The following is a 26252-nucleotide window of genomic DNA, read 5'->3' as shown; positions in this document are numbered from 1 at the left end:
GCATGGAAAATGGAAAATGAAGTGCTTTGAAGGAGTTAATCCAGTTAATAATTAATGCAGTGTTTTAGGGATGAGGGGTGCAGGCACCTGGGAGTGGTGGGGGGGGGGGGTAATGCCCCACACAGCTCCCCTGTATCCCATCCTGCATGAGGTGGGTAATGGGGAACTCTGACTGAAGGAAATTTTATCATTGTACAAAATCTGAGAAAATTAAGATCTGGAGAAGAAAGGCCTTGAGACAGCCAGAATTCAGCAAATCATGGATTACCTTTGTGGGAGAAAACTGCAAATTAAAGCACCTGGTGTGCCCAGGAGTGGGGGATCTCTGTGTCCAGGGTCACCTTTCCCTCCCAGCTGGGGTTTGGGAGGCAGGGAGGAGGCAGGTGAGGCGGGTGCCACAGGCAGGGGAGGAGCACAGATCACCTGGGAGCAGGTGCAGCACCAGGATCACCACGGCAGGTAAGGCTCTGTTGGCAAGGGCTGGCACGGGGAGGGGGGAGGTCACCCCACACCGTGGGATGGGAAGGGATCCCCTGGATCCCCTGCCTGCCCTTTATGGACCCTTTAATTTGGCATCCAAACTCCATGGGGAGGAAAGAGAGGGGTCAGGGTGGGTGAACCACTGCTTCCCTTAGGAAAGTAAATTTGGGAGGGATTGAAGTGTTCTCAGCCCACCGGGGAATTGCCCTGCCCTGAGGTCCCCGTGGAGGGGCTCATAGGGGACTGGCTGCTGTCCCTGCTGGGCTGGGAGGCGATGGGACAGCCCAGCAAACCTGCAGCAACTTTTTCCAAGGAGGAAGTTGAAAAATAAACATGATATGTGAGGCCCCAAAGCAGGCAGAGGTGAGAGCAGGGCAGCCTGGGGCCAGCAGGGCCCCAAAACCCCCTCGCCACTCTGCAAGGAGCCCTTGCTGGCTCCCTGCTCCACTCCCAGCCAAATTAAATGCAAAGCCTCTGCCTCACAGCCAAACTGAAATTGCTGCTGTGTGCACTGAACCAAAAACTCCCCCCTCATTCCCTCCCCACCAAAAACTCCTCTACCCACAGCAATGCCCAGAAAAGTCACTTCCAGTGCCTAAAACCTCACATTTTGGACTTGTAGAGTTCCAGAATGGTTTGGGTTGGAAGGGATCGTAAAGCTCATCTCATGCCATCTCCCTTGCTATGGGCAGGGCCACCTTTGCTGGAGGGAAAGTTTTTTTCCTTCCTTTTTCCATTCTTCCTACCAGCTTATCATTAAAAAATTACCAACCCTTCACCTTGGCAGGACAGGGTGTGACAGCCGAGGCTCAAGGTGCTTGTGGAGGGGGATGTTGGGGACCACAGCTCTGGGGTAGCCACAGACAAACTGTGGTACTTAGCAGGCTTAGGGTTATGTGTTTTATGGGTATTTTGGGTATATATTGCAATGGAAATGGTTTTAATCCTTTGTTTTGGATATTTTTCCTTGAGGGATGTTGAAGACACACAATGCTTAACACAGTGCTTAAAAGTGTCACATTCTGGGGCAATTGGAACAATTTGAGGACAAATATTCATCTCCTCTTTGGAAAATGCCCAGAGAAGTTGTGGAGTCCTGCAAAATTGTGGTTCTCCCACCCCTGGCAGAGTTCAAGGCCAGGTTGGATGGAACTTGGAGCAACCTCGGCTAGTAGAAAGTCCCCCTGACCATGGCAGGGGATGGAACTGTATTATCTTGAAACTCCCCCCAACCTAAACTGTTCTGTGATTCTAGGATTCTATAAATACTGATTTTTGTCACACTTTTGATGGTGATAATGCTGGGTTTGAGCTTATTTTGGCTTGGTACCTGTGAGGGGTTATTGGAGTCAGGGCTGCCCCATCACACATCATGGAGCAAGGGAGGCAGTTCAGGGCACAGATGGCATCCACTCCTTTAGAAAGCATTTTAATATCTTTACTATCACGTAGAGGCAAAGAAAAATGGCTTTGGAGATGGTAAAGTGCATTTCCCCCAACAGGTAATTTTTAAAGTCAGACCTCACTGTCTTAAAATCACAAATAAACAAATGCAGGTCACAAAGGAATGACAGTGCCTGTTCTGAGCCTCTGTAATTAGGCCTTGACTAATTTATTTTATTTCTCAACTTTCTTTGCTGGGATGTAGCTTCTTGCTGCTTCCCTGATGATGGGGCTCAGAGCAAGGATAGGGGTGGAGAATCCAAACCAGGGACTTATGAAACAGGAGACAAATGGAGGCAGCATAAGGAAGAGGAAGCAGAGAGCTGTATAACCTCTCCATCATCAGTTTTTGTATCTCCCTCCCTCAGCGTCTCTTTCCAGGTGGATCCATTATGTCTATTAAATAGACCTCTAGTCTAACATCCTGAATTTAAAGCTTTCATCCCTGTTTGAACTTTCATGTTGAACTTTCTCATTTCAGGAGGATGGATTATCTCAGTTTATGTTCTCTGTCTGCAGCCACTGCATAAGCCACTGCATAAGCCACTGCAGTACCTGATGGTCCTTCAGATACTTCCTGGCAATTGAGCCTAATAGTGTCCAATGATGATGATGAATTTTTAACCTAAGTCCAAACACCTTAAGGATCCTTTAGAGGCAGAAATGTTGCTTTCCTGCTTTTCCAGCAGCAGCTGAGCTTACCAGTATGAGGAAGATGATTGTTCAGTGTCACTGTTAACACTCCCTGGTGAGGACAGAGACAGAGGGAAAAGAGAGCCTGACGATAATGAGATTAAATGGTTCAGAGAGGGGTTTTAGCCGGACATTAATGCATTAGAGATCCAGCTCCTGTGGGAGCTAATGGAAGTGCTGCTATGATTATAAGTGCCTCTGCAGACAAATAAGACAGTGCTTGTAATGAGTGAGGCAGCACAGGGTACAGGAGAGCTTATCACAGTCAGTGATGCCTCTCCTGATACCTTTCGGGTGTCTCCTGCCATCTCTCTGTCCTCAGAGGCAGAGATAGCTCACTCCTGGGTCAGAGATAGCTCGCTCACTGCCATCCCCATTAGGTTTGGGCAGTGGGTATGTTGTATTCAGGGAGACACACAGAGGACATGCAGGATAGGGAAGGGTCTGACTGAGGATGGTTTTGTGAGCACAGCACCTCAGCTGCTGTCAGTCTGTAGGTCTGGATTTGATGCACTCCTGCAGCTGCAGATTCAACACAAGAGCCCCTCTGGAAGGCTGGAACTAGCTTTATTATTTCCAGATACACATCTCAGTGGCATTCCTCACCTCAGGGTGGTTTTTCCACAAGTCAAGACATTTCTCCTCTTCCCTGAGTCAGCCTTTCCCTGGGGACCATCCCTGTCACCCACAGATGCTCTGACAGCCAAGCACAGGTACAGTAAGCAAACCAGCTCTGGTGTGTTCAAACTGCCTGATTCACACAGGTTGAAGGGCAAAGTTAATTGTAGGGGTGATGGCTGTCAGCTCTGCCCACTGGTGAACTTTAGACTGTGATTTCCTAGCTGGGGAAAATGGAAATGATGCCTTGACTGAGACATTATCAATGGACTAAAAAAAAAAATCAAAAAAACCAAACCAAACCAAAGCAAAAAAAAATCCCTCAGGAAACTGAATGAGATATTTGGAATAGTAAAATGGCCCAGGTTGTGACTAAAAAGAGAGCTTGTGGCTACCAGAGTAGTGTGAGAAGAAGGAGGTGAAAGCCTAATCGGGTTCTCAGACTCCTTACCATCCACCAGATGCCTCTCCTGGTGGTTGGGTGCATTAGCTATAAACCAAGAAAAACCAGCTCCTCTGGGATGTGATAAGAGCAGATGAAACAGTAAATCATTAAGCAGACACAGTGCAGGGCACCATAATAAGCAGGGGGCAAAGAGCAGGAATGACAAGCCAGCAAGGACACGGGGGTGTTGCAAAACATGGCTGGCTGATGAGGGAAGGGACAAAGTCACATTCTGCAGGGATGCCCTGGTATGGTGGCTGTGGCCACAAACACCAGCAACCACTGGACCTTCAGCTTGTTCTTTTCCCTGCTGATTGTAAGCATGTCTCACTTCCTTTGGAGATACAGGGATAAACAAGAGCTGTTTGCCTCAGGGCACAACATAACTGTGGTTGGTTTTTCCCCTGTGCTTACCCATTGCATGTTTTCCAGAGGAGGAAGAGAAGCAGGAGAAATAGTTTTGTGGGTCACGTGTCCCAGCTGAGCCATGTGCTCCCTGCTATAAGGCAGGAATGGAGACCAGCAACCACAAAAGAGTCCCCATGACCCCCTGAGCTCAGCCCAGATCACATAAACACTGTAAGGTGGCTGTGCATACCCCACTTAGCTGATCTTTTAATTGTGATTGATTGGTGTATCCTTCAGGTCATCTCAGTTTGACTGCATTGATCTCAGCTGGAAAACCATCAGGCCCCACATTATATCAGCCTTTAATATGTAACTGCAAGAGCTACATCAGTTAAATATTTGAGTATATATTGCTATGGTCATGTTATAACTGTAGCATTAATACAGCAGGATATGGTAGCAATCCTTCTTGTTGTGGTATTCTGGGATGGGTTTGGTTCTGCTTCCAGGTATTACCCCGTTATTTCACCATCCCTCCTTGTTACTGACCTAAATTTCCCCTCTTTCATTTTAAACCCATTACCCCCATTTCATGTATATGATGAGATTCTCTACTTACCCAGAAAATAAGATTTTTTCAGCCCTCTCCATGCCTTGGGAATGCTGCTCCCTTAATCACAGGGAAACAGTTGGATGCTCCCATTTCCCAATCGCCCCTTTCAAAGGACTGCAGAAATGATTGTATTAACCCACTGGACTGTGCTAGCCCTGCTGGTAAACAGCATCTTGGTTTGATTTTCTGTTTAATTACCCAATGCACCCTTTGTCAATAAATCTTTCCTTTCAAGTAATGAAATAAGGCAGAACCCTGCAGTGCTAATAGTGACCTGCAAAGCTGCCAGCTCTTTCCATGCACAGCTTTTCCATTCTTGGATTAAATCCCCCCTAAATTCATCTTCATGAACCCACTGGGATAGCTCAGAGGTGCTTGGTGAAGACAGGATGGAAACCAGCCTGGTGGCACTGCAGGAACATCAGCCCCATGTGCTGCCCTGTGTGGCTGCATCTACCAGGGTGATGGTTGCACATGGAGCTAATATTTGCTTTGCTCAACCTGTTGGATTAGCTGTTTGGTTAAACCATCTTGGATCAGGCAGATTGGTTGCAGGGATTTAGGAGATTAGTTTTAACCCTGTGGATTTTCCTGCATGGGGACAGACTCCTCTGGGAGATGGTATCTGCACCAGGCATGGACTTCCAGAGATGAAACAAGGTGTCCCTGGGAGAAACCAACCTGAAATCAGATAGTAATAAAGCCAAAGAAACAACTCCCTTTCTCCAAGGCTGACAGCAACAACTCATGTTTTACCCCACACACAAATTATCCCTTGTGCAACAGCAGAATAAGAATATTTTTGGTTTATATTTTCAGCAAGTGGGGACTGAAGCCCAAAATGCTGCTGGGGAAGGCAGTTTCAGGATAACCAGGATGTCTGGGATGGGGAGGTCAGATCTAGCTCCAAACCATGCAACATCTGCTATGTGGAGGAAGAGCATCCACTCCACAAGGGATCCACTCCACAGTTTCTGCCCACGGTTAAGTGTGGATTGTTACAGAGAAGCTACTAAACAGAGAAGGAAGTCCTGGGCACCAGCAGCACAGCCTTGTTATCAATTAAAACATTCCTAATTGCCCAGTCTGACACTACCTCACACCAAGGCAGCCCTCAAACATGTGGTTGAGCCCACATGAAAGAGCTGATCATTTCTCAACCTAATTGAGCAAAGCGCAAACAGGAGCTGGCTGGGTTTAATTGCTGTAATTCTCCCAGGAAATGGGTCCCCCAACATCCTGCAAACCATGTGTGTGCGCACTCTGGCACAGAGGCTCCAGCAGCTTGGTGCAAGTCCTGGTTTAGGGATGCTCAGGAGAGGGAAGAAGGAGTGTGAGAAGGTCAGGATGCAGGGAGCAACTTGATTTGTTTGCCCAAACCCACAATGTTTTGTTTCCAGCAGCTTTTGGGGTATTTTTGAAGGTATATTTTTAACAAAGTGCTTTGGTTTGTGGAATAGATGCAGGATTTTTTCATCTCTTCCATGGCCTGAAATAATTCCAGAGATTTAAAAAATTTTGGACTTAGCACACCACTTCTGTGGCTGTTCATGAAGTTAAAGAAAAACTCTGCTGTTTACTCCTAGACATTCCTGTATTCCCTATGTATTATTTCTCCTACCTGGTCCTGAAAAGCCCTGGTCAGCAGCAGATCCTTACGTTAATACTTTCAGAAGAGCAAGAAAAGCAGGACCTACTGCTGAGAGAGATCCTTGGAATTAAAGGCTGGGATGTGTCAGATATTGCAGAACATTTGGGGCTTTTTTGAAACAACTGTGGCTTTTTTTGACCTTTCCTAATCTTGGGGCAAGGACCTCAGAGAGGTCCCAGGGGTTCCCTGTGCTCCTTCCTATTCCCATGTGGTTAGTCAAGCCTACTCCAGTCCTCCCTGAAAGGGAAATCCTATTTTTTCCCAGTGTTATGCCAAATAACTTGTGTAAATTGAATAATTACATTGTTTTTCTTTGCCTTGTAGTCAGAAGAGGTTGGCAGGATGGCAAATTTTAAGGGTCATGCACTTCCAGGCAGCTTCTTCCTGCTCTTTGGACTCTGGTGGTCTGTGAAATACCCACTGCAGTATCTCAGCCAGAAGGTAAATAAAAAATCCCACAGGGCTTACTGTTTCCAGCGTGTGGATGCCATTGAAGGGGGAATCAAAATCTTCTTTTCTCTAACAGGTAAGGGTTATATTTCACTTGCTATGTCAGTATTCACCTAGCCTGCACCGTTGACTGTACAGGAGCCCTGACTCCATAGAAACTGGTCCAGATGTGGAAGGATCAGAGAGTTTCTAAGGCTGGAAAAAACTTCTTAGATCATTAAGTCCAACCACTAACCACTGCCACATCCACTATTAAACCATGAACTATTAAACCTGAGCACCCTCTTCACATATTTTTGAATACTTTCAAGTATTCAAGGTGATTCCAGCACTCTCCTGGGCAGCCTGGATGCATCCTTGACATCCATCTTGACGTGATCTCTGGTATAGTTTGATGTGGAAAAGCAATTCTCATACCGCTTCCCAAGGCTGAGCTGCCGTTAAACACAGGCCTGATTTTTCCATCCAGTCTTTTCTCCCTAATGCAAACTCACCAGTTCCTGCTTCAGAACCCCCAGCAGCAAGGAACAGTCTCGACCATTGCAAATGAACCCCCAGAAACTGCATGCTCTTGGTGTCTTGCAGGGATGCTGGCGGAGCAGTTTGTCCCCGATGGTCCCCACTTGTACCTGTATAGCGGGGAGAAGCACGACTGGGTGAAGCTGATGAACTGGCAGCACACCACCATGTACCTCTTCTACGGCCTCTCCGGGGTGGTAGATGTCTTCACCTTCATCTCCCAGGTGGTGCCGCAGGGTCTGGATCGCCTTATGTTGGCCATGGCCGTGTTCGTTGAAGGTTTGTAGAAGGTGGTGCTTAATTAGGGGAAGGATATTGGGCACCAAGTCAGAGAAGAGCTAAAATTTGCCTGACTGAGATATGGTTCCAGATGCCTCTGGAGATAGGACACATTGTAGGGGATATATTATGGCAGGCTGGGATGGAATGAGATGAGAAATACAGTCATGGATAGGTTCTGGTCTGGTATTTCTGAAGCTACTGCAGTGCAAAGCAGCAGAATGAGGTTCCTTGTTATGATAAATGACTGGTGAACTCTGCATTCCTCTGACATCCACAGGCTGTTCCCCTGCCCCATGTTCCCCTGAGAGCCATTAATTGCACTGCAGGCATCATTAGCCTCATCTCCTTACATGGCACGTGGCAATTTGAACTGATTTATTTCAGCTTCAGTGCATCACAAATATCATTCTGTCCTCAGGCTGCCTTGCAAGTTGTCAGCTGTGATTCCAGACCCCTTTTGGATCATAGAATCATATAAAGACTTGGTTTGGAAGGAAGCTTAAGGATCATCTAGTTCCAACACTCTCCTATGGGAAAAGAAGGTCTTGTTTATATAGAATCCTCCTTAATGAAGGCACAGCTCCTGTTAATTTTCCTTTCCTGATCACAGCAGTTTTTGAGGCAGCAGCAGCAGGGGCAGCTCCACATGCACCGTTTGGCATGTATGACCAGGAAATCTATCATTTACAGCTCCCAAAAAATGATGAAATTTAGCAATAAGAAGGAAAGACAGAGCAGAAGCCTGGCTAGAAGGGAAGGGTCATCTGAAAAAGGGGACAGCTGTGAGAAGAAAACTACCCTGTCCTTGGTCATTGTATTGTTCAGATCCTCCTGCCCCTGGTTGCCCCCAGGATCCTGGGATGCCAGGAGGCCTAGGGGACAGTGCTATGTGGAGTCCCCTCTTTCCATGATGGCCTGTCTCAATTTGCCACCCAGGCAGGTGATTTACTCAGCTCGGTGGCCATGGCTGTTGTTGTTAATGCTGCTCCAAGCAGGGTTCGTGTTTTGGCAGGTTGTCTCTTCTATTACCACATCCTTCATCGCCCCATGTTGGATCAGCACATCCACTCCCTGCTGCTCATCACCATCTTTGCTGGGGCTGGAAGCATCCTGCTGGAGGTTTTCCTGCGTGACAACATTGTCCTGGAGATGTTCCGAGCCCACATCACCATTGTCCAGGGAACGTGGTTCTGGCAGGTCCGTTCTGCCTTCCCAGAGCAATGAAGCAAAGAGAAAAGAGGGGAACAAGTTATACATCACATATCAATCACACATCTCCCAAGGATTATTTTGCCAGGCTCACTTCATAAATAGCTCATAACCCAGAATGAAAATTTACTTATCACAGGTCATCTCTGATGGCTGCTCCTGCTGCAAGAGCTGTTTGTTTTGGCTTACTGCTTCTCCAGGGGGAAGAGAAAAAGCAAGTGAGCAACATTTTACAGTACCTAACAACCAAGTACTAATTGCTTAATGTGTCTAATGCTCCCTACAGCCCTCCCTCTGGTTTAGTGAAAAGATACAAACCCTGCCAGCAATAAAACAGAGTTAAAATACAGCCAGCTGCTTACTTTGGTAGGAGTTGGAAAAGCAAAGAAATCAGATGGAGATAATTGCTCTCAAAACTAAGCTATCAAAAAAACCCCCACACAAATAAAAAAAGAAACAAAACCAAACCAACCAACCAACCAACCAACCAAAAATAAACAAAAAAAAAAAAAAAACCAGCCAAAATAACCACCCCAAAACCAAACCACTTTCCCTTCTCTTTTTCAAGGCTGTGCTTGCTCAAATCAGCCTTTGTTCAGAGGTAAGAAACTGGGCTGAGCTTGTAAAGTACAAAATCTGGAGTTTTTAAAGGATGGTTTGGAGTTTGGAATGTTGAGGGACAATTGTTCTGGATATTGAACAGAAAAAGAGGTATCTTGGGCACAGACTTACTTTGTGTGGCCTCTCATTACAAGGATGAACTTCACTCTCAGCAAAAATGTCTATCCTGGTCAGGGCTCAAGTTCCTCGGTCACCACATGAATAAAGGTAACTCTGTGAGGGTGATGAGGCTCTGGCACAGGTTATTTAAGGTCCCTTCCAACCCAAACAATTCTGGCATTCTGGGATTCGATAATTTTTTTCCCAATGTAGTTGTTCCACCTACTTCTTGTTCCACCCAGATCGGTGTTGTGCTGTTCCAGCCATGGGGAGGTCCTGTGTGGGATGAGAATGACCACAGCAACATCATGTTCCTCACGATGTGCTTCTTCTGGCACTGGGCAGCTGCTGTGGCCATCCTGGCTGTGAACTACAGCCTCACTTACTGGTACAGCTGGGACAGGGGCTGGGACAGGGGCTGGGACAGGGGCTGGGACAGGTCTGGGGTAGGCAGGCAGGGTGGGATGTCTGTAGTGAGACAGATGTAACCCAGCCCTTCCTGCAGTACAAAATCACAGCTGAACAAGCAGTCCCAGACTACTGCAGGTTTTAGGGCACGCTATTTGTTGAATGTACAGAATGCAAAATAGTGTCAGCAAGAGAGAGGCATGGGCAGTAAATGGGAAGTCAAACAACTGAGTCCCTAGAGGTGCTCCTGAAAGTCACACTGCTTATTTTCCTCTGCAATGAGTGCTGAGGTTAAACTTTAGTTTGACAGAGGCATCAAAGCATTACCAGGACCCCCTGACACTTCATCCTCTGCCTTGCAAGGACTTCAAAGTGGTTGAAGGTCACTGAATTCTTAGAGGTACAAAAACTAAGACATTACCAGCCCCCAGTTTGGCTTTTCCAAGGGGATGAGAAGATTATCCCACTTTAAGGGATGCTCTGAGGGATGCTGTGTAAGCTACAGAATGGATACTTCAGTCCATGCCATCAAATAGACTTTATTCAGAACAAAACCCACTCAATCCCCCATCAATAGCAATTTAGGTTCTGGTGAGTGGCATTAGGTTGGAGTTTTTTCTAATAATGATTTATTGCTCCTGTGCTGCAGCTGTCTCCAGAGGCTCCGGAGAGGCAGTGGAGAGCCCTACATCAGCCTGGGGGTCCGGCAGCACAAGTGTGACAGCAGCTCCCAGGCTCCCTTCTTGAATGGCTCTGATGAAGAGTGAAGAGGGTGCAAAACTCCTGCTCCAAATACATGAACAGTCCCTTTTTCGGAAGAAACAAATCAAATTAAATATTTTTGGTTTGGATGAGAGGTACCCCCATGGAGCTTCTGGGAGGAAAGCTGAGCACACAGGGGTGGCTGCCCTCCATCCATACCCAAATATCTCTGGCTCAGACATGGGCAGAGCTTGAAGTGATTTTTAGCAGCAAAACAAAGCATAGAAATTCAGCATGACAAGATTACTTCATCCTGTGGGCTCCCCTGTATGCTCCCATAGGGATGGAAGGCATCTTTTGACCAGCTAACTTTTCCAAGAGCCTGAAGGCTTTGACCTACTGTGATTGAAGTCAGGGGAATATCCAGGCTGAGGTCATGCATCTCTGGAGCAAGGCATCACCCCAAGGAGGATGAGTAAGAGAGTGCTGAATGTGAGATTATGGCAATTTTTGCAACACCAGGGCTTGATTGCACACACTACAAATGTTATTACTGAAGCTTTGAACTAAAGAGGGATTTTGTTAATAATTTTCATGTTCACTTAAAGGCTAAGAGAGTAAATAAATGTGAAATAAAAATCCTCACTGAGCTGATATCCTTAAATTTAAGACTGATAAATTATAGAGTGTATAATAATAGCTTAGAAAAATCCATCTCTCAGACCTGCAAAGCCTAAAGGACTGTAAGATACATGGGCATGCAGCAGGGATTCATGAAATGTCCCAGTTTTCCACTGAAAATAAACCCCCTCAACTTGGAAAGCAAGATGATACAAGCACATGGTTTGTTTTAGGCTGCCTTTACTAGCTAATTTCTTGCAAAAAGTGATTGGAAATGTCATCTCCTAGACAGGAGGAAAATATGCTAGTACAGGGATTTAAAAAAAATTATATATATAAATTTATATATATAAATAAATAAAATAACCACCAGCACAAGGTAAATTACCATTTTTATGTCTCAAACCCCATGGCTGGAAGGATGCTCTGCACTGAGATCTTCTCCCTTCTGTGTAGTGGGGGTTTTGCAAGAGATTTTTGTGCTCATGTTCATGACTACACAGGTCCAAGGGAAGGCAAAGTTTGTCCTTTAACCCTTTTCCCCTTGTGCAAAGAGACTATCACAGACTATAGAGACTGCAGCCTGGATTGTATTGCTTATTAACTATGCCAAAAAGAGTAGCTTTCCTTGAATGCTAGCATTCCTGTATATCCACTTCTAAGCTGGTTTGTTTTGCAGGCCTGGATACTGGGAGGTGCAAACTGACTGGGCATGATGAGACTGAAGAAGCAGAGCTACATCTTCATAAATACATCTCATAAACTCATGAGTCGTAACCACTGAACATGAGGAGCATTTTGTAGATATCTTTTTTTCTGCCAAGGCAGAATATTTTTCCAAACATCACAAATTCCTCTGGCTGCTACGAGGAGACGCAAACCATTCTGCAGTTGCCACCTGTGAATGGCAGAGACCCCCTCACCCCCATGAGGAAGGGGACAAACCAAGTTAATGGGAGTGCTGCAGGACAGGCACGGGTTCACTGAAGAGCAGAAAGGCCTTCTGTGATGCTCTGAATTATTTCTGGTCTTTTGTGAATCATTTTCTTTTAGGAAACAGCCCAAGCATTGCTATTCCCATTAAACAGCCAGGGGAGGGCAGCAGCTGCTGTTCGACTAGGAATGCATCCGAGCTGGATGCAGTCATGTTCCTCCTACCCACCCTCGAAAGCCAGAGGTTTTTTCCATTCCAGAGCACAATGAAAGCACAGGGCACAAATGAAGGCTGACTTTGGTTTTAAAAGCACTCTTTGCTTTTGGAATTGGGATAAGGTTTATTTAATTCTTCACAGCTCTTAATCAAGTTGTTGTCTCCTTTCCCCCCTCCTTTCTTTGGCCCCTGTCACTGTATGGCAACAAAACACCTTTTTCCTCCACAGCCCCAGTGTCTGGAATAGTTTCTGTTTGCCTCATTAACTCCCTGCTCCCACAAACATCCCAGGACAGTCAGCAAAGCGCTCACTAATTTGTTTTCCAGCTCTGGAGCACATTCTTTTCCAAAGTATGAAGGTCAGGAAAGGAGGAGAGATCCAGCCTATGATTAAGGAAGGAAATAGAGTTTGATTTCATTTCTGCATGAGAATTAATGATTTTCATTTCAACTAAAACCAGTTTGTAAATAGTTAAGGTACCCAAACAAAGTATGAAGGTGTCTGGATCAGAGGTACAGAGATGATTTATTATATAGAAGTGCAACCTTAAGCCGTCCTCACAATTATTTCATGAGTGATGGATATTTTAGGACAGTTCTAGATGGAGACTTGCTTTTAATACAACATTAATATCAATCAGCTGTTCTGGATCATGTCTTTCAGCATATAATATTTGGACTTGATGATCTTGGAGCTTTTCTCCACCTAAACCGTTCTATGATTCTATAAATTGAGTTAAAGTTTCTCTGTACTGGACCCATTGGCCATACAGCTGGTGTGGGCTGGGAGTGTGCTTGGATCCATATCCACACTGATTTAAAAAAGAGTGGGATCCCGAGGTGGTATCTCAGGGATGTTTTTTTCTTACAATGTAACTGTAGTCTGATGTTTGATTTTGTCACTCAGGTGTCCTGCTCATCCTTGGCCGGAAGAAGCTGCTGATCCTGCCCTTCTCTTACAAAGGAGCACAGACAACACTCCAAAGCAGTCAAAGGTCCTGGCAGCTGTTCTTCCTACAGCTGGAAAGACAAACCCTTCATCAGGAGCCAGAACAGCCCATCCACGAGCCACTCATTCCTGGGGCAGAGATAGGATCTCTTGCTGCCACCCACACAGCCACTTTTATGTGAGGCTGAAATGAAGGTGTAGCAGCAGAACAAGCCCTCCCTCTGCTTTTACCACCTGCTTTACCTCCTGTTGCCTGTTTATGAAAGCTGGTGTTAGCATTCGTCATAATAACAATTATAATACCTTGCACTTCCCAAACAACCATCCATCTGCAGCACTCGAGCTGCTGGCAAACCTTTAATTAGATTGTGCCTCCCACCACCCCCAGGAAGGAGACAAACATTATCACATTTTTTCATTAGCACTGAGGCTGATGATGAACCTTCAGGGAGATGTTGCAGTTACAGCTGAGAGAAAAAGAACAAGAAAAAACCAAAAATACAAAATCAAATTCAATTCAGGATTTAGCTTGAGGAGCTGGAGGGAGTTGCACACACTTCAGTCTTTTCCTAGGAGTAAGAAGGGGTATATTCCTAAAGAATTGAAATGGAATCACATCCATTTGTGCCCACAATGATTTTAGCATGCATGGAGTTTCAGTGACCTGCTAGGGGATTTTGGGGGATTTGTTATCTTTTCTCCCAACTACCCGTCAGAGTTAAATCCTCATTTTTCTCATGGGGATGGTTTAAAAGAAACCTCCTTTCCACAACTGTTTAAGGCACTGAAAACTTCCTTCACTGTCTGCAACTTAACTTGCCCTTTTCAAAGAGGCTTTCTCTTTGGTCTTTACTCTTTACTGGCCCTTTATGGAAAAAGGCACGTTGATCCTCTGTGTAGATACTTTCCAGCTGGGTCTTGTTCTTCCCATCACTCTCCAGCTGCTGGACTCCCACTTCATCTTTCCCCACCTTCTCCAAGGTCTTGACTCCTACTGCTTGGGAAGCAGGTTCTTGCTCTTTGTGGTAGTGGTTTGTAAAGGTAGGTGGTTGCAGAAAGGAAAACTGAGCTGAAAGAGGTCTTCTTCAGCAGATGGTGCTGCTGCAAAAAGGTATGGTTCTCATCCTGCATTATTTTCAGAGGTAGGTCTGTAAGGAAGAACTCCCATGAGTGCTGTGTTTCTCCCTATGCTTGGATTTAATATTGTAAAAAGTTCCTAAGCTTAGGCTTGGGTGAAACTGCCATTTGTGGAAGCCCCTTTGCTACTGTGAGCTTCCCAGGACCCTTTTGCAGGTGTACTCATCCCTGTTCCACCCATCCTGCTTCTCAGGCACTGCTAGAAGTGAGCAGTGATGGGTGTACGGCACAGCCTCTTGTTTTCCTTCCTTCCTTCCTTCCTTCCTTCCTTCCTTCCTTCCTTCCTTCCTTCCTTCCTTCCTTCCTTCCTTCCTTCCTTCCTTCCTTCCTTCCTTCCTTCCTTCCTTCCTTCCTTCCTTCCTTCCTTCCTTCCTTCCTTCCTTCCTCCCTCCCTTCCTCCCTCCCTTCCTCCCTCCCTCCCTTCCTCCCTCTTGATATGAAGATAATCGGAATAAAAGGCTCCTGGCTATGGCTTGGTGGTTTTTCTGGCTGTGCTGGACCACAGCCCATCACTGTGGGGAGGCTGCTTTGCTTCTGTACTGCTCCAGCCTTGGGTTTCTGTGGGTCGCTGGCTCTGGTCAAGGCTGGTTCTGCAAGCTTGCTTGGGGTGGATTTGGCAACACAAGTGAGAGAAATATACAACTTCCTAGGAGAACTGCTGGTTTGGGAATGTGGCTGTGCCAGGGTCGGGGGCTTGAGCAGGCCTCTGGGGTGATGCTGAATGTTTCTGCACCATCACCTCAATGTTTTGGAAGGACATGTGGCCTGAGGTATTTATTTGCCTGAAGCACTTGCACTGCTCATCTCTGCAATCATCAGTGGGATGGGCAGCAGCTTCAAGGTGGCTTGTGCCTGTCGTTGCGTGGTGAAGGGCAGCGTTGTTGTATTAGAGAGGAAAAGGAGTGGAAACAGGCTGCTGTGTCCTGTCTGCCCATCTTTTGGGGGAGAGAGGGCCATGGCCCACATTTCTCAGCTGCTGTGGGCTGGGAGGTGAAGCTCACAAAGGCTCTGCTCTGGTTTGTGAGCTTCTGGCCCAAAATCTCCTGTCCTCAGGCAACTTTTATAAGATTGGACTCCCTAAAAGGTTATCATGTCCCTGGCAGCCCAGTTCACAGACTTCCAGCAGAGCCCTGTCAGACCTTACTGCTGCCTTCTCTCTGCTTGGCTCTTTCCCCAGTCATCCCCAGCCCCATCCTAACAACTGAATACACATGGTTGCCATGGGAACAGGAATTGGCTGCTTATTCTGATTTTTGTGGCAAACTCCAGGAGAGTTGTTGGCTGTTTTTTTAATAGCAGACAGGAGGTGGCCCAGGTTGTGAAAGGTGGTTGACTCAGGGTGCTTTGAACTGGCCCACGGAATGTTCAGCTCCAAACATCCTGTCTGAGGGGCACCTCCCCGTGGTGGCTTCTCCCTTTATCTGCCTCTTCTGAGTAATAACCTCCTTGCTGACACATCTGGAGAGGGAGAAGGACAGGCAGGAGTCACAGGTAAACTCTCCCATCTGTACATTGGTGAGCAGCTGTGCCATGGCTGCTGGAACTTGAAAAGAAGGAACATGGGGAGAACATCCATGAGAGACCATGAGGGTTCATTGTGATGACAGCTGGGGGTGAGGCTGGTGGAAGTGGTGCTGATGGTGCCAGAAATCTCTGGCTTTAGCCATTTTTGGGGGGGATTATTGTGTTTTGGAGCTGCATGATAGCAGAGGATGGAAGTTTGTTCAGCCTGAAGAGGAGACAGCTCTGGGGAGCCCTTAGAGCCCCTTCCAGTGCCTAGAGGAGCCCCAAGAAGCTGGAGAGGGACTCCTGGAGTGTCAGGACAGGGAGAATGGCTTCCCACTGCCAGAGGGCAGGGATAGATGGGATATTGGGAAGGAATTCTTCCTTGTGAGGAAGGTGAGGCCCTGGCACAGGGTGCCCAGGGAAGCTGTGGCTGCCCCTGGATCCCTGGAAATGTCCAAGGATGGAGGAGGAGTCGCAAAGAGAAGACCCTCCCAAATGTTTGTGGCCAGGTGCTGAGCTTGTCCTCTGCACACAAGCTGGCTGTCCTGAAATGCTGATGGGTGCTTGTAGGGAATGCTGGCGCATCCAGAGGGACAGCAGCAATCCCCTCCACTAGAGCAGGTGGGGTCAAAATCATGGATGGTGATGGATCTGGAGCTGCAATGGCTCCAGGGGAGAGCCTGGAAGCTGGGCAGGAATGCAGTCCTTCCCAAGCCAAGCCTGAGGAGGCTGTGAGCAGTCAGGCATGGCTCTGGAAGGACAGCAGGCAGTTCCCAGGGGCAATTGAGCAGGAGCATCACAGCCTGGAAGCTGTGGAGGGAGAAGGGCAGCTCAGGTAATAACTTCTATCTGCAGTCATATTTCAAGTGCTCTGACAGACAGAGCAGTTTCCAGGAGGAATAAATAACCTGGTGTCTCTGCTCTTTGCTGGCTGCCACTTCCTTGGAGCTAAATGAGCTTTTATGTGAGTGTGGGCTCCAAAGCTGGAGTGGGGAAAGCCACTGGGTCAGGGGTGTCAGAGGTTGGGCTTGTTGGGCTGGTGGAGGGGCTCTTGAATGTGGGGGTTGTTTTTCTATGCTTCAAATATGTGAGCTGTGCAAGTGGACTGCTGCTTGGAAACGTCTGGTTTTGCTATAGAATAGTGGCTGTTTTATAAAAGGAGGTGGGATTTTTTTTTTTTTTTTTTTTTTTTGGTGAGTGAGTGAGCTACATGCAAACTTCTGCTTGTCTGATGGCGGTTTGGGCCATCTCTGCTACAAGAGGGATGCCCCCAAGACATGACTGGATTCTTAGAAGTGTTAGAAGTGTTCAAGGCCAGGTTGGAAGGGGCTTGGAACAACCTGGTCTAGTAGGACATGTCCCTGCCCATGGCAGGGAGTTGTAAAGAGAGGATCTCTGGGATCTGTGGTGGCTGTTGAAGGGCTATTTCCAGTTGCTGGGAAGCAAAGGAGACTCGTGACAACTCCCCAAAGCCTTGCTGGATTGGGCTGCAGAGGGGTTGTGAAACAAGGGGGTCCCTGCTGCTGCAAGGAAGAGCGAGGCTGCTCTGCTGTGGAGAGGGATGGTCAGGGTAGGAGATTCCAGGGACATCTCTGAAACAGCAAGTTGGGTCTGCTGGTAACTCAGACCAAGGGGGACATGGCAGGTGGATGTGGGGTGACAGATGCCCAGGTTAATCCTGGATGCTGGTGTGGCTTGGAGCAGCCTCTGGGGCTGCAGGTGGGACACATTTGTCATTTCTGGACTCTGGGATGTCTCTGCTCTCCTTCTCTCCTCCACTTCATCATGCCAAATTAATGTTCCTCACATGTCTCTCAATCAAGGTGTGCTCCAATTTCAGGCTGTTGCCCTTGCAGTCACAAGTAGGACAATGGTAAAATTTGGTTATGCATCATGCAGTTGTGCTATGCTTAAATGTGCTTTGTTGTTAGACACTTCAGATGTAGATGTCTGTGCAAGGATGAGAAGTGTCCTGGCTGGAGTGCCCAGGGTATAATCAAGAAAGATGTGGGTTCTCCTGGGGCATCAACCACCTCACCCTAATGCAAGCACCCCAAATAGAGCAGAGAGCCATCTGTGATTTCCAGCTCCTGGATGGGTCATTTCTCACCTACCTGAAAGGCTGTTTAATAATTTCCATCCTGAAAGGAAACCTTAGCATAGATTTGAGCCTTTCCCAGATTGCCTGTGTCCCAGAGATGCAAAGGATGACAATGGTTTCTACATTCCAATCCTGTGTTTGCCACACAGAGCTGAGCCAGTCTGACCCATGCCAGCTTTGCAGCCATAACCTGACCTGGAACTTGCAGAGCTCTCCCTCACCTCAGGCACTTGCCATGCCACATCCTACCCTTGTTTTGCAGTGCCTAATTACTTTCTAGTGTGGGAGGACTTGGAGAACGTGCTGGAGTTGTTCATCCAGCCTTTGTGATTTGCTTTGGTATTTATAAACACAGTGAGGATGTGATCTGTGATGCAAGGGCAGGTCGGTGTGGAAGCATTGGAATGAGTAATGCCTTCCTCTGTGCACATCCGAGCTACAGAAAAGGACCAGAAAGCCCATGAGGAGGAGAAAAGTGAGTCCTCCTTAGGTGGTAGAAGCTTACAGAGAGCAAGGAGCTCGAGAGGTCTTTCTGGAGGGAACAAGACCATCCCCAGGTAAAACAATGCTAGAAACACTTTGATCATTATTTATTCCTTTCTATACTCGCTACACTGGGATTTTTCTAAGGAATCTTGTTATGGCTGAAATACTTTGCAGGATATAAATTTGCTGTACCTTTGCTCCTCTCCATCCTACTTGGTTGGTACTCTGGCATTGGTCTGACTTAGTCAAGGCTTTCTTTATGCTTATTCCTATGGAGAGGAAATCTCTTATGTCAAATCACCACTTGTGTGCCACACAAAGGTTGTGTGGAATATGCATAAGGCTCTTTTTCCAAATGTTAATGGTTCCTGGGTTGCTTCCTCCTGCACAGCCCGGAAAAGCCTTCACCGGCTGGAGCTCCTAATCCAGTACTGGATTCACACCCTGGTAATTGCCTAGTTTGGAGCAAGTTTATGGTCTAAGGAAATAATTGTCATGTTGTTTTTTATTGGTAAAAACTTTGTTGTGCTTCCTCTTCTAATTGCTGTTACGCTTTCTTGGGCACTACTGTATTGTTTTCTGGCATGAAGTTCTGTTGATTTTATACGCAGCCACATAAATACATACATACACACATATACACAGTGGTGCACAGTGACAGTTTCCCTGTGCTGATATCCCATTTCTGGTATTCCCTGTTTGCACCTGAGCCATGTGCACCTGCTCTGTCGTGATGTGGATCCCTGGGGATGCTGAGCAGCCCAACAACTCCCTTGGGGATGCTTTTGGTTGGTCCTCAGGCACTGTTTGTCCTTGCAGGTCCAGAGAATGAGCCCGATGCCAACAACTTTTTTGGGCAGTGCCCTCCGGGGCACTTTCTTCTTCGCCTTTGGCCTGTGGTGGTCGGTGAGGTACCCCCTGAAGTACCTCAGGAGGAAAGGGGGTGCTGAGGGCCAGCCGGGCCGTGGGCACACGGAGGTCTTCGAAGGCGCGGTCAAAGCTTTCTTTGCTCTAGTAGGTAAGAGAGGGTGATGATGAGTCTGTGCCCCAATATCTACTAGCACAGCATCTACTCTTCCACAACACTGGGCCTGTTTTAGTGGGACTTACGGACATGCTTGTGGCATACCCTGGGACAAGGAGCTTGCTGTCATTCTCCTGGGCAAACACCAGCTAAGGAATTTTACAACTCCACACCTGCAAAGAAACATTGCATCAGGCTTGTAATTTCTCCATGTATAAGGAAAAGTGACCTTTTCTGTCTTTGTCCAGGGATACTGGTGGAGCAGTTTGTCCCCACTGGTCCCCACCTGCAGCTGTACAGCCCCAAGACGCACAGCTGGACTGACCTCACCCACTGGCACTACTCCACCATCTACCTCTTCTTCCTCCTCTCTGGCATCACAGACGTGGTCTCTCACTCCCCACTCAAGCTACCCCCTGGCTTGGACCGGCTCTCGCTGTCCCTGGCTCTACTTGTGGAAGGTGAATTGTACCTGGTGCTAGGGGAAGACACAGAATAAGGAATTGCTGCAGTGCTCATGGGTCTGACAGCTCCTGGTCAGTCTGGGGCCAAAAAGGCAGACCTGGAGGGGGTGTGGATGGACGATGACACTGGCTTTGTGACAGTCACCCCCCCTCCCTGCTCCTCCTAAATGTGGATCCAATCATAGCTGGATGCCACAGGGGATGCTTGAGGGATCTGTGCTTCTCCTGGTGGCCAGCAGCTCTCTCACTCTGAAGTTACAAAAAGGTGTCATCCCCCCACCTTGTTTGGATGCAGAGGGACAGATACAAAGCTCCCCACCATCTTTTGAGCTCAAGGTGCCCATCCCTGTGCTCCTCCTGCAGCCCTGGCTGGGACATAGGGATCTCCCCAGGTAAAGGGGCTCAGAGACTTCCACAGCTACAGGGGTTCCTCAGGAGCAGAACTGAGACAGTGCTGGGGCTGCCTAGTGATAGCAGAGGGAAGGTGGTGACAGCAGCTGGTGGCTCTCTGGTTCTTTTCCCCAAGGTAGATCACGGCAAGGCCTGAAGCCTAAGAGTGAGTTTTCAGATGATTTTTAAGAGAAAAACCCCAGAGTGTCCTTTGCTAAGACAGGGTGGATTTTGGCAGGTTTGCTCTTCTGTTTCCGTGACTACAGCGATGCTGTGCTGGACCAGCACCTCCACTCCCTGCTGGCCATGGCTATCTTTGCTGGAGCCCTCTGTGCTCTCCTGGAGGTGTTCCACCGAGACCATATCATCCTGGAGACATTCAGGACCTGCTCCTTCCTTCTCCAGGGCTCTTGGCTTTGGCAGGTCAGTGTCTACCCAGCATTCTCCTCAGATCTTTGCACCCAGGAAGGCGCGTGGAGTGGGGTTGCCCCTGTGGGCACATCTGTTGCGGTTAAACTTCTAGGCTGTTCAAATAGCTTTGTAAATAAGAAGAGGAAATGAGGCTCAGTGCCAGAGCTGCCATCGTGAAGTGCATGTGTAATGTAGCAGCATGGACAGACCTGGAAATGAATGGAAAATGGAAATTGGAGCCCACAGGGGAAGGAAACTACAATCATGGATTTTTATTAATTTTATTAGGTCCATTTTCTTCCTCTGTTTGTTCCAAGTAACTGGAAACATCTGGAAATCTCTCATGTAATCTCCCATCTTTTGGTCCAGGGGGAAATGCACAGACTGGCAATGTCACTTTTTGGATGGCACCCTTTTCCTGGACGCTGGGCTTGCACTGCAAGCCCTAAGGATTATCTGCAGAGAATCCATCCCCTCCTGACACCCTTGTGTCAGTGGTTGGGGAAGCTAAGGGCAGTGTCTCAGGTGTTACTTGGGGTTACAGTGCTAGTCCACAGTCAGCTGCAGCAGGTAGGCTAAAATCAGGAGGAAAACAGGAAGGATGTGCTAAAGTCTGACTTCTCTTTCATCTGTGACCAGATTGGGTTTGTGTTGTCCCCTCCGTGGGGAGGACCAGGCTGGGACCAGAGCGACTCCAGCAACCTCTTGTTCCTCACCATGTGTTTCTGCTGGCACTACTTGGGTGCTCTCGCCATTGTGGCCGCCAACGCTGCTGCATCCCGCTGGTATGAGGGGTCCTGGCACAGTGCATGGGCTGGGTGGCCAAGAGCAGTACCCAGATCCAACAGTGGGCTGGGAAATCCATGCAGCAGTGTGTCATGGGATAAGGAGTGTGGGTGTCTATATGTATACAAGCATGGCTTGGCTGGAAAGGGTGGGCTCTGTGCTACCACAGAGCAGCCTTCCCAAGCAGGGTAGGGTAAGCCAGTAGGTCTCACTACCCACAAGTCCTTGACCATTGTCACTGTCTCTCCTGCAGCTGCAATGAGTCCTGCCAGCTGAAATTTGGGGACATTGACGTGGAGTTGGACTGTGGCTTGTGCCTCCACAGAGGGAAGAAGAGCTCCGGTGGCGCCTTGCTGCCAGAGAGCAGCTTGGATGACAAATGAGGCAGTGGTGGGCATGGAAATTTCTTCCCTGATGGTTTAGAGCTCTTGAGATGAAATTTTTAATTAGTCTTGATAAATTACAGCAGCACTTGACAATGGAGCATCAGAAGTAGGAGGCAGGACCCTGAGGCAGAGCATGACAGGAGATGCCAAATCTTTCCTTGTGCATCCCTTTGGTAGCCACGAGTTCTTAATTCTCTGAGCTGCAGCTCAGGCTGCAGACTGCAGGACTAGTTTGCTGTTGGAGTCCAACTGGAGTGGCAAATCAGACTATTTTTCCTAACATTTCCTTTCTGCTTCCTCAGAAGGGAGCCAAGCCAGAATTCAAAGCTCCTGGTGGCTGTCGTTCACTCTGGTGTTAATGGAGAGGGTTTTGTACTAAGCTGAATGTACAGACTATCTGTGATCACCAATAAAGTGCTTTAACACATCTCCTCCATGGATCTCTTGAACACCTTGCTGCAGGCTAAGGCAATGTTGGCTTCAAAATGGTTTAGGCAGTGGAGGAAATATCTGAGGGGTGGGACTGTGTTTGATTTAATGTGGATAAATCTGCCCAGGGAAGGAGGGGTGGCCAGTGGATGGAAAGGATGGAGGGTAGCTGCTCTCCTTCTTGTTTATCATCAGAAGCTGAGTTAGGCACATGAGCCAGGGGTTTGGTGTTCCTGGGAGATGGGATGTTTGCTGGGCAGGGGGCTCGGCTGAGAGACCCTTGAAGCAAAATGATGGTTTCAGCTGGCTGGGGGTGGGTGTATGGATGGTCTTGGGAAGTGTCTGAGACCCCTGCAGTGATTTCAATTTTTCTCCAACACCTTTATTCCATCCTTGGAGCTAGTCACTTCCAAAGAAAATCTTCCACTTAGGGGGTGTCTGCCTTGCTGTTGGAGTCTCCTTTTGTTTGCAGCAGAACAGTGTGGGGAGATCCTTCCTGAGGGGAGATGGAGAACAAAACTGAATGTAAAAGATATCATTAGGAGGATTAGTGAAAGAACATCACTAATCATCATCCAAAAGTTAATAATCAACATCTAAAATGTTTGTGCCATGGCTGAGGGCTGGGCTGGGTGAACAGGGGAGCACCAGCAGCATTGATTTTATTATCTTCCAACACCTTTACTGTATTCCCCTAAGAAATGCAAGAGCCAGTTTAGTCTGAACACATCCCTGATGTGCTGCACAGTCTGGGAGGAAAGAAAAATTCCTCCTGCCTCAGACCAATTGCAATTCCCAGCCCCATGGGAACTCCCTGGAAGAGTGAGTACTGCCTATTTAATTTTTAATTTTGCATTTTATTTTTATTTTTATTTTTGTATTTTATTTTTGGGTTTTTGTTTTGTTTTGGGGTTTTGGAGTTTTTTTTGTATTTTATTCTTATATTTTCTCCTTTTGGAGCAGGGCTGGAAGAAGACCAATGCTTTGTGTCCAGAAAAAAGCCTTGAGGAGCAGAGAAAACCAAGTTAGTGCAGTACTTTGGGCTCCCACGTTTGGCAACCACACACCGAGGATGAAGCAGGCTGCCCTCCTGAGCAATGGTCTCTCCAGAACCTGGTTGCCTTTAAGTTGGACTGGTGTGGATCTCCAGTACTGTAGTGAGAGCTTGCATTGTGCTCCATGGAGGTGATGTGCTCCCATTGTTAATAATCCTCCTGGGACTAGAAGTGGGGTCATTTTGTCAAGTTGTTATAGACTGGCTGCCACTAATGGGAAGCTCATTGCAGAGGTTGCAACCTGGTGTACTGCGCTTGGATTGAAAAGAAGGGGATAAACAATCTCTTTCCCCTTTGATCAACTGATGTTACTTTTTTCCTGGGATTTTTTTCTGCCCAAATGTTATCTTTGCAGTGCTGAATCTCTTACTGAGTGTTTTGCTGCATAAAATGTTGGGGGTTTTTGGTGATGTTTCTTCTTTCTTTGAATAAATATAAGTAAGAGCAAATAGTAATCATCGTGCTGTCTGTTTTGATGGGTTCAGTGGGATCACACTCCAAGCCCAAGAAGATTTCTTTGAGCAGAGCAGCCAAAATTACCTGTTACCATGTTAGGTGATAGAGCTACCCCATATTTGATACGTGACTAATGTTCATTATGTCAATAAAGTAGAAAGAAGACATGAGGTTGTTGAGGCTGTGGATGTGTTTGTTGTACAGTTCCCAGCTAGCCTGGGTATGGGATTCATATTTCCTGTAACATCTCTCCCAGTGAAGCCTGAAGGGAATAAAACTCATTGAATAGAGAGTCAGCCCATGGCAGGGGGCTGGAATGAGATGACCTTTCAACCCAAACCATTCTGGAATTCTATGACTAGACAAGATTCAAGTGATCAGTAAAGACCCCATTGTCCACCCAAAGTGTTGCTAGTCATGTGCTGTGGACACAGGCGACCCTGAAATAGGTGGGAGGTGGACACATGTTTCATTGCAGTCCCTGCCTCTCCAAGGCCGGTTAGGATGTGTGCCTATGGGAGTTTAATTACAGGGGATCTCATTATTTATCATACACAGACCTGGCAGATGCTGTTCCTGTTATTTTTCGTCAGAACATTCAATTCCTTGTGTAGGTCCTGGTCTGTCTGCACTGTTAGTCCCCAGGGAGATGTAGAGATGTGGATGATTTTCTTTTTCCATGGTCTGTGGGCTGTGATTTCCTGAAAAATACCTTGGCCAGAAAGCAATGCTGTGTGTCTTTGTTGTTTCACACATTGTTAAGCTTTAAATGATGCTACTCAAGCCAGGATTTAAGGTAATTCTTACCTGCATTTTACCCTTTTTTTTGCCTATTGGCACACAGAAGCACCAAGACTGGTGGTTTTGATGACAAATATTCCCTGCTACATAGTTAAATTTGGAGAATTTTTTGAGGTATCCAGAACACACATGCTGAAGTGTTTGGAAGGAACAGGACCTTTGCACTTCCAGATTGAATTCACAAGTTTTCTCACAGCAAGGGTTGGGAGAATGTCATAGTAAGTTTTCCCATTTCCACAAATCCTCTGCTGCTGGTAAATGTCAGGAACAGGATTTTGCCCCGGAGGAACTGGCCATAGAAGCCTTTGGGGGATGGCTGGGTGTAATTTGGGTATCCTCTTGCCTCAGCCAGAGAGAAGAGAAACTTCTTGAGACCGTATGGAAAAGTGCTGCTGGACGAGCTGAGGTGCTTTACAAGCCCTCAGTACTCAGATCTGTATGCAAAACCTTTTATTGTTATTGCTGAGAGATTTGCTGGAGGTTCATGGCTTTAGGAGGAGTTGAAATTAGCTCTTTAAGTGCCACTAAAATCTATTCTTCCAGCTTAATTATTACACTTAGCTTCCAAACTTAATGCAATTGCTGTTCAGAGAACAATCGGATTTTCTAGGTCGCTTATCTCTTCCAGAACTTAAAATTTTCCATTACTTTTGTCCTTTTTTTTAAATCTTAATGTGTTTCTTGCCTATTAACACAAGTGATTTAAGAAACAACAGTCAGCAGTACATGGTTATTTTCCTCTGAGGATGCACAACCTGGATCTCATCCAAGGTTGTGGTGAGGCTGCATCTCGAATAGTGTTCAGGTTTGGGTCCCTCCCTACAAGGAAGACATCATGGTGCTGGAGCTTGGAGAAGGGAACAGAACTGGAGAAGTGCTGCCAAGGAGGGGGAAGTGTTCCAGCTCTGGCTGGAGTAGTTTTCTTGGGAGGCTGGAGGTTCTTGAATGTGTCTGGGTGGTGATCATGAAGTGTTAGGTGGAGAGGAGGCTGCTCCTGCTTCAAGGATGCTCTGGGTTCCAGCAAGAGTTACACAGTGTTACAGGGGTGATAAACCCATTGTTAATTGTTAATGTGTTTCCACTGTACTTCATGAAACTTCAGACCAGCACACAGTTTGATGAATGCATGTGTATAAAGAGATGCTCAAATATAATGAATCTTAAGTGTTAGAGTGGCCTTATTAAAAAATATACAGTTTTTCCCTGGGTGTAACATCTCTGGAGTCTCATAGTGCTCACATCACTCACCTCTTTCCTGACATGTCTATGAATTCCTGGGAGGTGGTTCTTTTCCCAGCACTGCTTTGAAGATAGATACCAGTGACTGTGTTTTGTGGCGGGAAACAAAATTTAAAAATCCAGGTGTACCAATGTGTTTCACCAAAAAAATTGCCCTGTTTATTAACCTTAATAATATTTATTTTCCCTGCAGGCTATGGGAAGGTTCATGAATTGTGTGAGTTCTGAGGCTGGTGGTAGGATGCCTCATTGTGCCCCATTTCTACTGGTTCTGTGAGGT

At 47.0% G+C, this 26252-nt stretch overlaps 2 protein-coding genes across 2 annotated transcripts; both read left to right on the top strand.

Moving 5' to 3' along the window:
• The first annotated feature begins 269 nt into the window (after window positions 1–269).
• LOC136565732 (transmembrane protein 45B-like) lies at window positions 270–10646 on the top strand. The gene is made up of 6 exons (XM_066564488.1): window positions 270–459; window positions 6616–6817; window positions 7327–7539; window positions 8555–8739; window positions 9714–9859; window positions 10529–10646. The coding sequence occupies exons 2-6, from the start codon at window positions 6634–6636 to the stop codon at window positions 10644–10646; spliced, it is 846 nt and encodes a 281-aa protein (XP_066420585.1). The 5' UTR covers window positions 270–459; window positions 6616–6633.
• Window positions 10647–18492: 7846 nt separating this feature from the next.
• On the top strand, window positions 18493–22118 carry LOC136565730 (transmembrane protein 45B-like). Its single transcript, XM_066564485.1, has 6 exons — window positions 18493–18602; window positions 19351–19549; window positions 19804–20016; window positions 20648–20832; window positions 21460–21605; window positions 21860–22118. The coding sequence occupies exons 2-6, from the start codon at window positions 19360–19362 to the stop codon at window positions 21987–21989; spliced, it is 864 nt and encodes a 287-aa protein (XP_066420582.1). The 5' UTR covers window positions 18493–18602; window positions 19351–19359; the 3' UTR covers window positions 21990–22118.
• Window positions 22119–26252: the final 4134 nt, after the last annotated feature.

Source organism: Molothrus aeneus, chromosome 22 (assembly GCF_037042795.1).
Source record: "Molothrus aeneus isolate 106 chromosome 22, BPBGC_Maene_1.0, whole genome shotgun sequence".
Classification (NCBI taxonomy): Eukaryota; Metazoa; Chordata; class Aves; order Passeriformes; family Icteridae; genus Molothrus; species Molothrus aeneus.
The sequence above is the reverse complement of the archived record's forward strand: the minus strand, read 5'-3'. Positions and strand labels throughout refer to the sequence as shown.

Bases quoted from the DNA above. Each gene is read 5' to 3' on its own strand.
- LOC136565730 (XM_066564485.1), top strand. From the start codon at position 19,360: ATGAGCCCGATGCCAACAACTTTTTTGGGCAGTGCCCTCCGGGGCACT. The intron at 20,017-20,647 runs GTGAATTGTACC...GGATTTTGGCAG, and splicing joins CCTGGCTCTACTTGTGGAAG to GTTTGCTCTTCTGTTTCCGT. The intron at 21,606-21,859 runs GTATGAGGGGTC...TCTCTCCTGCAG, and splicing joins AACGCTGCTGCATCCCGCTG to CTGCAATGAGTCCTGCCAGC.
- LOC136565732 (XM_066564488.1), top strand. From the start codon at position 6,634: ATGGCAAATTTTAAGGGTCATGCACTTCCAGGCAGCTTCTTCCTGCTC. The intron at 7,540-8,554 runs GTTTGTAGAAGG...GTGTTTTGGCAG, and splicing joins CATGGCCGTGTTCGTTGAAG to GTTGTCTCTTCTATTACCAC. The intron at 9,860-10,528 runs GTACAGCTGGGA...CCTGTGCTGCAG, and splicing joins AACTACAGCCTCACTTACTG to CTGTCTCCAGAGGCTCCGGA.